Source organism: Engystomops pustulosus, unplaced genomic scaffold (assembly GCF_040894005.1).
Source record: "Engystomops pustulosus unplaced genomic scaffold, aEngPut4.maternal MAT_SCAFFOLD_214, whole genome shotgun sequence".
Classification (NCBI taxonomy): Eukaryota; Metazoa; Chordata; class Amphibia; order Anura; family Leptodactylidae; genus Engystomops; species Engystomops pustulosus.
In genome coordinates this window covers 163702-175810 of record NW_027285094.1, presented here as the reverse complement: position 1 = coordinate 175810, position 12109 = coordinate 163702, and the positions used below count along the sequence as shown (strand labels likewise).

General features: G+C 46.0%; 1 protein-coding gene across 1 annotated transcript; it reads right to left on the bottom strand.

The window, feature by feature from the left end:
* Positions 1-1548: 1548 nt before the first annotated feature.
* LOC140109539 (metabotropic glutamate receptor 3-like) lies at positions 1549-7454 on the bottom strand (the record flags this gene model as incomplete). The annotated part of the gene is made up of 4 exons (XM_072132066.1): positions 7083-7454; positions 5608-6415; positions 3569-4614; positions 1549-1708 (listed from the first exon to the last, which is right to left on the bottom strand). Coding segments are annotated over exons 1-4 (2386 nt in total), but the record flags the coding sequence as incomplete, so codon positions are not given.
* Positions 7455-12109: the final 4655 nt, after the last annotated feature.

The following is a 12109-nucleotide window of genomic DNA, read 5'->3' as shown; positions in this document are numbered from 1 at the left end:
ACCCTGCTGTTTGGCTGGGGAGACCCTGTGCAAGGTCAACACCCCCTGGGAGGTGTCTAGATTTTCCTGGGCCTACACAGTTAGTGTGTGCTGGGCATCAGCCGGGCCAGAGGTCTGCTCCTGCTCTCTCCATCCATAACCTACCTTAAGCAGCTGCCCTGGTGGCTAGAGTCGAAGACTCAGGTTTGTTATTCTGATCCAAAGGATATTACACGCACTTTTGAGCCCAGCTCCGCAACCAGGAGGAAATTTCGGTATTTTTCTTCAAGACATTCCTGCAGTTATTCGTCAGAGAAGATAACAATGGGGCAGATTTATCAAGCTGTCTGAAAGTCAGAATATTTCTAGTTGCCCAATCACAGCTCAGCTTTCATTTTACCAGGGCTCATGAATATTTTAAAGGGGAGCTACTACAACACCCAGCAAGCCCCTTATTCCCGGGATACTGCACTATGCTTTAAAATGTCTTAAAGGGACTGTGCACCCATTTCAAGGAACTTTGTTTCCCACACCATAGGGAAATCACCATAATCACATGCACGGCCTTATTCATTCCACTTTCTTGTATGGTTTGGGGGTCCTCTAAGTGTAAAGCTGTTGTTGTTTTTGGTAACATGACATATTGAGAAGATCCAGTGATGTTCCTGCGGGATCATGGGATTATATTGGCTTCATGCTTATTTGGTCTTGCAGCTTATAATATGGCCGACCCCTCATGCTAGAGGCTTAGGGTCTATAGATATGACTTGTCCTCAGCGAGATTGGGAGACTTCTCCAGTTGAACCTGCAAAAAAAAGATGGAGACATGAGCCGAAGGTGTTACTGTTATTGGAGTGGATATTGGACCTTGCAGGGAGCTCCCAGGATACTTAGTTTTTTCCTCCCTTGTCCCTTTACACATGAATTACGTCTGCAATGATCACAGCAAATACATTGGGGGTCATTTACTAAGGGCGTTTTACCGTCGTGTTACCCGAATATTTCTGATTTGCGCCGATTTCCCCTGAATTGCCCCGGGATTTTGGCGTACGCGATCGGATTGTGGCGCATCGGCGGTGGCATGCATGCGACAGAAATTGGGGGGCGTGGCTGAACGAAAATCTGGCGGATTCGGAAAAACCGCAGCATTTAAATAAAAAAATCTGTCGCGGAGCTTGCACTTACCTTCACTCAGCCCGGCTGGGTGTATTCCAGTGCGTTCCAATGCTCTTCAGCGCAGCAGCGCCACCTGGTGGACGTCGGAGAAACTACCTTAATGAATCCCGGACGGACCCGAATCCAGCGCAGAGAACGCGCCGCTGGATCGCGAATGGACCGGGTAAGTAAATCTGCCCCATTGTTGTGTATAGAACTCCTTCTGGAGGCGTCTTGTGTGGAAAGGCAGCGCAAAGACAGAAAAGTTCTATAATCTATCCCAATCTTATCCCTACTTGACTTTTTGGCTGTTGATCCTCCATTTTAATGGTCGTAGATTAGATTTAAATCAACAAAAATTTTGATATTTCTTATTTGGCTCCAATATTGAATTCCCATTACTATGACACTTACCACGTGACGACTCTGTGTGACTGCTGGGATTAACCCTCTGAACACTCTTTACATTCTTCTCCGGGTGACAGAAGATGATGTAAAGTTTGGGCACAAAGACCCCTCCAATTATGACGAGACCGCAGAGACTGATGGAGGTGCAGAGAGCGGTGACCTGAACCTGTAGGAGATACAAGAGACATAATGTCATCATAGAGGGTCTACACTACAGCCCCCTACAGTATGGAGACCACAGAGGATGACGAGAGCGCAGAGACTGATGGAGGCGCAGAGAGCAGTGACCTGAACCTGCCGGAGATATAAGAGACACAATGTCATCATAGAGGGTCCTCACTACAACCCCCTAAAGCAGTGGTGGTGAACCTATGGCACTGGTGCCAGAGGTGGCACTCGGAGCCCTCTCTGTGGGCACCCAGGCCACCACCCCAGCATGAAGTGCACCAGACAGGACTCAAAGAATCTTCCTACAATGATAGGCAAATTTGCCCTCCTCCTTTCAACTGTGTTGGTGTTCTTAGGAGGCTGAACGATTGAAAGTTGTCAAAGAACAAGGAAAAATAAATTACTGCTTAAATTGCTGCGCTGGCACTTTGCAATAAATAAGTGGCTTTTGGTTGAAGTTTGGGCACTCGGGCTCTAAAAGGTTCAACATCACTGCCCTACAGTATGGAGACCACAGAGTATGACGAGAGCGCAGAGACTGATGGAGGCGCAGAGAGCGGTGACCTGAACCTGCAGGAGATACAAGAGACACAATGTCCTCATAGAGTGTCTACACTACAACCCCCTACAGTATGGAGACCACAGAGGATGACGAGACCGCAGAAACTGATGGAGGCGCAGAGATCAGTGACCTGAACCTCCAGGAGATACAAGAGACTCAATGTCATCATAGAGGATCTACACTACAGCCCCTTACAGTATGGAGACCACAGAGGATGACGAGACCACAGAGACTGATGGAGGCGCAGAGAGCGGTGACCTGAACCTGCAGGAGATACAAGAGACTCAATGTCATCATAGAGGGTCTACACTACAGCCCCCAACAGTATGGAGACCGCAGAGTATGACAAGACCGCAGAGACTGATGGAGGTTCAGAGAGTGGTGACCTGAACCTGCTGGAGATACAAGAGACTCAATGTCATCATAGAGTGTCTACACTACAACCCCCTACAGTATGGAGACCACAGAGTATGACGAGAGCGCAGAGACTGATGGAGGTGCAGAGAGCGGTGACCTGAACCTGCCGGAGATACAAGAGACTCAATGTCATCATAGAGGGTCTACACTACAACCCCCTGCAGTATGGAGACCGCAGAGACTGATGGAGCTGCAGAGAGTGGTGACCTCACAACTATCCTGACTGATCTGGATCCTGAGGGATGGAGAATGTCCCAGAAGGACCGAGAGGAGACTTGTCAATGCTCACCTCTATGTTGCTGCTGTTTTGATCTCATCATTACTCAATATCTATTCTCAAAGTTGGCATAGAATCTAAAGAATCTGAAAATAGGGGGCAGGTTTTCCATAAAATAGAAAGAAGAAAGAAAATATACCTTGAGGAGGACATCACATGACTCAAGTGGTGCTTCAAATCCCATTGGAATAGAAGTTCTGACATCCTAGGTATTATGCACATGATTACGGAGCTAATGCCTGGCCTCTGCACTCCTATGCTATGTATTCTGATGTGACCTCTAAAGAGTCACACGGGCAGTGAACATAACATTACAACTTCCCATTTGTTGAGCCTGGAAGCCCTGGAAACCAAGACATTATGCTGAAGCTATGGAGGTCCCATCTGAGAGTATTTTTATTCCTATTTCGAAACAAGACTACTGAGGACTATGTACAATAGGTAGAAAACCCAACAATGGACAATCAACGGCAGCTTCCCTCTATAGACCTATATAAACTAATGGAGACCGATCTCAAAAATCCACAACTATTGTTGTCATTATTATTACGTCCCATCTCTTGCCAGATTATGTACACGGCAAGTAGTTCTCTAAAACCTACCTTGGGATGATCAGAGGTGACGTAGAAGACCGGCATGAAGGCCAACCAGATGATGCAGGTGGTGTACATGGTGAATCCAATGCATTTGGCTTCATTGAAGTTTTCCGGATACTTGCGGGTCTTGAAGGCGTAGACTGTGCAGAGGAGAATGAGAAGAACATTGTACACCAAGGAGAACAGTATCTTGATATCTCCTAATTTACATTGCAGTGTTATATGTTTATCTGGAGATATGGACTCAATGACCTCAGCCGGGTCTACAATCAGCCATATCACCAGCCCCAGGATCTGGCAGGTGATGAGGGCCAGGCAGATAGACAGCTGGGACGCCAGGTTGATGTAACGCGGCGGTGCAATCCCCTTCTGGGCGCTGTTGAAGATGCGGGTGATACGATTGGTCTTGGTCAATAAGGCAGAATAACAAATAGCGAACGATGTGGCAAGTCCCAGGCGTCGGAGACCACAGATGACAACAGAAGGACGAGCAATGAAGGTAAAAGTCATGATATAGAGGAGCAGGACTCCACTCAGCAGGATGTAACAGAACTCTCGCCCCGAGGCCTTCACTATTGGGGTGTTGTTATTCCATAACAGGACTCCGCCCACAAAGATGGTGGAAAGTATTCCCAGGCCGGAGAAGCAGAGCGGTCCGATAGCCAGTCCATCCCCCCACTGGATGTAAGATATGCAGCCGCTATGGTCTGTGTTGGGCTGGTATCCGGGGTCACACTCTTTGCATGTGGTCTCATTTAATAAAAGCTCATTTGGTTGACACATGACGCAAACCCAACAGCAAGGATACCCGGGCACAGTCATCTTCTTTTCTTGGTTTCCACAAGTTTTACCACAGCGGGATTCCGGCGCCGTGTTATTCTCCCACATGGTCTGATTGCTGTTGAGTGTCAGCTCCTCTGCCCAGGATCCAATCTGCTGGTACTGGAAGCTTCCATTGATCTCCTGGATGGTGAAGATGTTGTATCGGGCAGGTCCATTACTATTGTGGTCAAACTTCACCGTGTACTGAACTTCGGGATCAGTTAAAGGAGCTGAGGATGAAACACATTATTTCAATTGAAATTAAATTTTACAGTCCTCACATATCATGAACTATTGATGCTGTAGCCTTCTCTAGTATTTAGGTTGAAACCGGTTGAGGCCGGGGCCCCCAGGGCTGTTCCCCCTGAGCACATTCTTATGTTTGAGATGTGGTGGAGTAGAAGTAGAAGTTTAAGGCTGGGATGTGGAGATTGTGGACTTCCCAATGGTCTACAGTTCTTAAATGATCTAACAGAAAACATAATGACATAACGAAACTAAACATATGTTGGTGGTGGATGTGGGAAAGGCACGGAGCTCACCACATGGGGGGGGTTATTCGGAGCTTTTTTCCAACTCATTAGCGCTATTTTACGTACCAGTATGTTATGGAGCTGTAAGGATGTACGAAGAGGGCTCACAGGGTGAGCCTCGTCATACATACATGGGATTTATATATATATTTCAGCAAATACCCACCGCTAACACCCACGATTGGTGCTAGCACTGATTGCAGGTTTTAACCCTTTGATTGCCGCCGGCAGCATTTAAAATACAACGGCGCCGAGGAGGCATGGGGAGGCATGGATTCAGTCTGAGGAGGCCACACACCCCTCGACTCTTCCTAGATCTAAATGTATGCCAGGCAAGATTATAAAGTTGATTTTATGGGGATGTGCGGGAACCGATTTATAGCTAAGATAAGGGAGCTTTATGGGATCCTGTCACTAAATGTATTTCTGAAAAATGGGGTGACAGGTTCCCTTTAAGGAGTAGTAGAAATTACAGTAATCAGGGTACAACTTTGATATTGTATCTTACTGTAAAACTACATCTCATTACCTAATAATATATTCTGCTTCTTTCTAATGTTCCAGCCAGACCTGCTCACAGCGCTGACAGTTGGATACAATAAAGAAGTTTTGATAAGACATGCAGATCCTACACATTCCAGGCCCCCCCCTGCCCCCCAGTGTAATAACCTCTGGACGTCCCATTCTCACCGGTAAATCTTGTCTTTCTTAGAAACGTCATGAAGATGTCATTATTCTCCCTCACACAGTCCGCGCTCATATTGGGGCAGGTGGAGGAGGACATGTTCTGCAGGGCGTGAGCGATGGCGTACACTGCGTTCACTACAGACTGGATCTTGGGTGATGGTTGAAATTCATCTACCGTAATGTTTTCTTCCCCAGGAATAGAATGAAAAATAAAATCATCAGAAAACAAGGATTTGATCGTTGGATCTGTATAATTGTAGACATTTGCTTCCTTCTTCATTGCCTGGAAATGTTCATTAAACCTCTGCAGGTGAGAGGACTGGATGTCCAACATGATGACATTTCCGGAAATCTTGTTATATGTATCCAGATCCTTCTCTGGTAATCCCCAGGGATTGCCGACCACCCAGGTGAAGGTGGCATTGAGCGTGTGAGCAGCGGCCAGGAGATGTTCTAGGTCATACTGAAGAACGAAGACGACCACCACCTCGGCCATGGGGTGACTCTGCAGGTTCCTGACGTAGTTTATGTAGTCTACGTGGTAACACAAGACTATAGTGGTAGGAAAACAGATATTATGAACTTCGGCTTCTTTCTTAAAGTCTTCCACGAATGACGCAAAAGTGGAACCAGATGACACCACAATGGAGACATAGGTCCAGCCATGATGGATGAGGAGATCTACAAGAGCTTTATTCTGATACTGGGCAGGGGGCACCACGCGCAGGAAGACAGGATGCTTGGGTAGGTTTAAGCCTCTCCTGGAATAGCTGAGCGCGGGGATTTTTAAACCTTCGATATAAGTGAGAGCCTAAAAAACAACAAAGCAATCACTATAATAAGTCTCTGTGTGGAATGCGGATTTTTCCATAAAATGTATAGATAGATATTAAAATATATAGATTAAGTAGACCTGAGGGCCTCCATTACAAGCCACAGTTACCAAGCTGGACAGAGGGAATCTCTGACCTCCAAAACCTCTTTGATGCCATGGCTGACTGTGGTATCTAAGGGGTAGGCTGTCATTAGGATCATAATGGGGGATCATAATGGAACTGTTCAATTCACTCATGGCAACCAATCAGAGCTCAGCTTTGAATTTCCAACAGCAGTTTATACTATGAAAGCGGATTGGTAGCCGTGTGCACATAGAAGAGTCAATATAATGATTAGAAGAGCATAAACCTATACTCTGTGTTTTCTGAATTGATAGAATGCAGAGAGTAGCAAGTAGGTTGCAACTTATTTCAGATGATTTCTGGATATGTTTGCCGCATAAATGTCGCAATTTTCCCCAAGGTCGTCCGTGATGATGTCACAGGGGCCATACAGATTCTGCCTGCAGCTTTGTAGCGGCATTTAAAGAGTTAACACCTGCAGAGTTCAGGCCCCGGAGATGACCCTGAACATAATATTGAAGGTCCGGCCATCACTAATCATAAAGTTTTCCATTACTTATATATGTAAGGACATCTTACCTCTGCAGAACCAACATCTTCTTTGATGTCCACGACCACGGCTACGGGCCTTGAGTTCCTCAGATCTCTCACCTGTGCGTCTATTAAAGTGCAAGTACAGAGGAACCTGATGACTGGGACCAGTTTTATCCCGGGAAGAAAAGTGGAATTTCTATTAATTTCTTCTATGGCGAACCTCATGGCCTCCACCGCCTGGACGCTTTCATAAAAGTCTCCTCCTCTTCTAGCCCAATCATGGGTTATATGACGGATATGCGTTGGGAAAATGCCAAAGATCTCTAGTTCCTGTTTTGGTGATTCCTCCCTGGACACATGTTCTCCATTACTGCATAGAACTGCCAGTGACAGTAGAGTCCAGGACAAGGCGGCCATCAGATCCGGATCTCAGACACGACCTCCAGAGGGGCCTAAATAAGAGATAAGAAACGATCAATGACTGTAACATCCGGGAGAAAAAAATTGTCAATATGTTCTATATATATCGGGGGTCATTTACTAAGAGCCTGAATCGCTATTTTTCGTCAGGTTTCCCGAATATTACTGATTTGCGCCGTTTTTCCCTGAATTGCCCTGGGTTTTTGGGACACATGAGCGGATTGTGGCGCATCGGTGCCGGCATGCATGCGACGGAAATCGGGGGCGGATTCGCTTGACACGCGCTTACCTGCACCCAGCCTAGCTTGGTGAACTCCGGCGGACTTCAGCGCAGCAGCGACACCTGGTGGACATCGGGCGCACTACCTTAGTGAATCCCAGCCGGACCCGAATCAGCGTCGGACAACCCGCTGATGGATTGCGACTGGACCGGGTAAGTAAATGTGCCCCATTGTCTCCATATCATTGACCTTTATCACAATGGATGCCACAGTCAGTACTGACCACAGCATCTAAGGCGGTGGTGGCGAAGCAATGGCCCTGGCACTCAGAGCCCTCTCTGTGGGCACCCAGGACATCACCGGAAAGGACCATCTTCCTCAAGGAGTGGGAAGTGTGGACATATCTGGATTATCATTGTAGCTCCTGCTCCGGCCCTGACAATTCCTCCTGTTTAGGGGAACTTGGAGGGAAGATACATAGATCATCCAAATCTCTCCTATTCTCTGCTTTATTGGTGTCCTCCGGGTGCTGATACACATGAAAGCTGTGACAGAACACGGAGCTTAAATAAATCACTAATTACATTTCTGTGTTGGCTCTTTGTGATAAATAAGTCGGTCTTGGTGGTAGTTTGGGTAGTTTCCATCTCTAAAAGGTTCTCCATCACTGATGTAAGAGGTTCCTACCAACCAAATTTCTACCATGGCAAAGTAATGACGTTCTAGATGTTTAAATGTGTGGAGCAAAATAATGGAAACTCAAGAAAGAAAAGGGGCCTCAGCGGGAAGGGGTTAAATAAACATAACCTTTATTGTGATTGCTGTGACCGGCTGTCCTCGTTATCACCACATTGGAAATCTACATGTGGTCCATGGACCATGGTGCGGCAGGTAAGTCTTATGACAACTTACCGTCCTGAGGCGTAAAAGCAGAGGATGCCAAATACTCCCTGCTCCTCCATAACTATGGCTGCCCGCCAGCGATATTGTTGTGCAGCGCATCCGGGGATTCTTTGGTGCAATTGGCCACACCCTTTTCCACACCCTTTTCCGCACCCCTAATCCCTCTCCCAGATTATGCGCAGATTAATGGCCCTTACACTGTGCTCCGCCCTTTTCTGTAGATCATTTTATCCATCACTTTTCTCCATTCCCCCCACCTTCCCCATTGTGACACCCCCATTTTCTACTCTTTATCACAATGTGACCCCCTGCCCCTCCCCCTCTAATCGTGGCCCTTCTCTCTGCTCCCCTTCTTATTGTGGTCCCCTCCCTGCCCTGCGTTTATTGTGGCCCTTTTCTCTCCTTCCTGTCTAATTGTGGCCCTGTTCTCTGCTCCCTCTCTTACTGTGACCCCCTCACTGCTCCCACCCTTATTGTGGCCCCCTCCGTGATCACCATCTAATTGTTGTCTTCTTCTATGTTCCCCATCTTATTGTGCCCTCTCACTTCCCCCCTCTTAGCATGGCATCTTTCTCTGCTCCCCTCTAATTGTGGCCCCTTTCTCTTCTCCCCATCTAATTGTGGCCCCTCCATGCTCCCCCTTTTTGTATTGCCCACGTCTGCTTACCATCTTATTGTTCCACCTTCTCTTCTCCCCCTCTTATTCCACCCCCTTCTCTGCTACCCCTATAATTGTGGCCCATCTTCTCTGCTCCCTTTCTAATTGTGGCCCCCTTCCTGCTACCCCTCTAGTTGTGTCCAACTTCTCTATCCCCCCTCTTATTGTGTCCCCTCTCTCTGCTTCCCATCTAAATGTACCCATCCCTGCTCCCCCTTTTCATATTGCATATTTCATATAGCACCTTGGCAGGGGGACCAGCACAGATACAGGACCAGGGGAAGGTAGTGTGAACATGGGTGGCCACCGGATATGTATGTATGTATATGTGTGTGTGTGTATGTATGTATGTATATGTGTGTGTATGTATGTATGTGTATGTATGTATATGTGTGTGTATGTATATGTGTGTGTATGTATGTATGTGTGTGTATGTGTATATGTATGTATACTGTATGTGTGTATATGTATATGTATGTATACTGTATATGTGTGTATGTGTGTATATGTGTATGTATATGTACGTATACTGTATGTGTGTATATGTGTATGTATATGTATGTATACTGTATATGTGTGTATATGTGTATGTATATGTATGTATACTGTATATGTGTGTATGTGTATGTGTGTATATGTGTATGTATATGTATTTATACTGTATATGTGTGTATATGTGTATGTATGTATACTGTATATGTGTGTATATGTGTATGTATGTATATGTGTGTGTATGTATGTATGTGTGTATATGTGTATGCATGTATATGTGTGTGTATGTACACTCACCGGCCACTTTATTAGGTACACCTGTCCAACTGCTCGTTAACACTTAATTTCTAATCAGCCAATCACATGGCGGCAACTCAGTGCATTTAATCATGTAGACATGGTCAAGACAATCTCCTGCAGTTCCAACCGAGCATCAGTATGGGGAAGAAAGGTGATTTGAGTGCCTTTGAACGTGGCATGGTTGTTGGTGCCAGAAGGGCTGGTCTGAGTATTTCAGAAACTGCTGATCTACTGGGATTTTCACGCACAACCATCTCTAGGGTTTACAGAGAATGGTCCGAAAAAGAAAAAACATCCAGTGAGCGCCAGTTCTGTGGGCGGAAAAGCCTTGTTGATGCCAGAGGTCAGAGGAGAATGGGCAGACTGGTTCGAGCTGATAGAAAGGCAACAGTGACTAAAAATCGCCACCCGTTACAGCCAAGGTAGGCAGAAGAGCATCTCTGAACGCACAGTACGTCAAACTTTGAGGCAGATGGGCCACAGCAGCAGAAGACCACACCAGGTGCCACTCCTTTCAGCTAAGAACAGGAAACTGAGGCTACAATTTGCACAAGCTCATCAAAATTGGACAGTAGAAGATTGGAAAAACGTTGCCTGGTCTGATGAGTCTCGATTTCTGCTGCGACATTCAGATGGTAGGGTCAGAATTTGGCGTCAACAACATGAAAGCATGGATCCATCCTGCCTTGTATCAACGGTTCAGGCTGGTGGTGGTGGTGTCATGGTGTGGGGAATATTTCCTTGGCACTCTTTTGGCCCCTTGGTACCAATTGAGCATCGTTGCAACGCCACAGCCTACCTGAGTATTGTTGCTGACCATGTCCATCCCTTTATGACCACAATGTACCCAACATCTGATGGCTACTTTCAGCAAGATAATGCGCCATGTCATAAAGCTGGAATCATCTCAGACTGGTTTCTTGAACATGACAATGAGTTCACTATACTCAAATGGCCTCCACAGTCAACAGATCTCAATCCAATAGAGCATCTTTGGGATGTGGTGGAACGGGAGATTCGCATCATGGATGTGCAGCCGACAAATCTGCGGCAACTGTGTGATGCCATCATGTCAATATGGACCAAAATCTCTGAAGAATGCTTCCAGCACCTTGTTGTATCTATGCCACGAAGAATTGAGGCAGTTCTGAAGACAAAAGGGGGTCCAACCCGTTACTAGCATGGTGTACCTAATAAAGTGGCCGGTGAGTGTATATGTATATGTGTATGTGTCCACTAAAGGAATCTGCCCGTCACGTTGACAATCACTAATTCTGCACAGTCGCTCCTTGTGACAGAAGGAACGTCATAGACCTGGTTGGGAGTCAAAATTTTCACTCTGCACTTTCCAAAATCCACCTATTACCTACCATAGACAGGAGCCATTGTCTGCTGCCGGGGCAGTTAGCAACCAATCACAGTTCAGCTCAGCTATTTTGCGGCAGGTCATTAATATGAGGTCGGAGTTTTAATTGGTTACTATAGGCAATTAGAATAAAACAGCTTCCGTGTGAGATAATATGAATCGAGAGAGAGAGAGGGACAAAGACAGAGACAGACAGAGAGAGAGAGAAAGACAGAGAGAGAGACATTTAGACAGACACACAGACGTAAAGAAACAGAGAGAGTGACTGAGAAATACAGACAAAGAGAGAGACAGACAGACGGAGAGAGAGAAACAGAGAAAGAGATTGAGAGACACACACACGGAGAGACACGCACAGCGAGACAGACATACAGAAAAATAGACAAACATAGACAAAAATAGAGAGACAGACAGAGAAAAACTGACAGAGAGAGGCAGACAGGAAGAGACAGACAGAGACAGATAGACAGAGAGGGATAGACAGAGAGAGATATATAAAGAGACATACGGACAGAGAGACAGATACATACATGCATACATATAGATTTATGTATAACATGTTTTATATTGACCCATTTTATTTGATATCATAGTAAAAAAGGTTAGAAAAAGACATCAGTCCATTAAGTGCAACATATACATTATATTGCATTATTATCCAATGGTCATAGATACGAGAAGTATTTTACTATCCCGGTAAATGCCGGGGCTA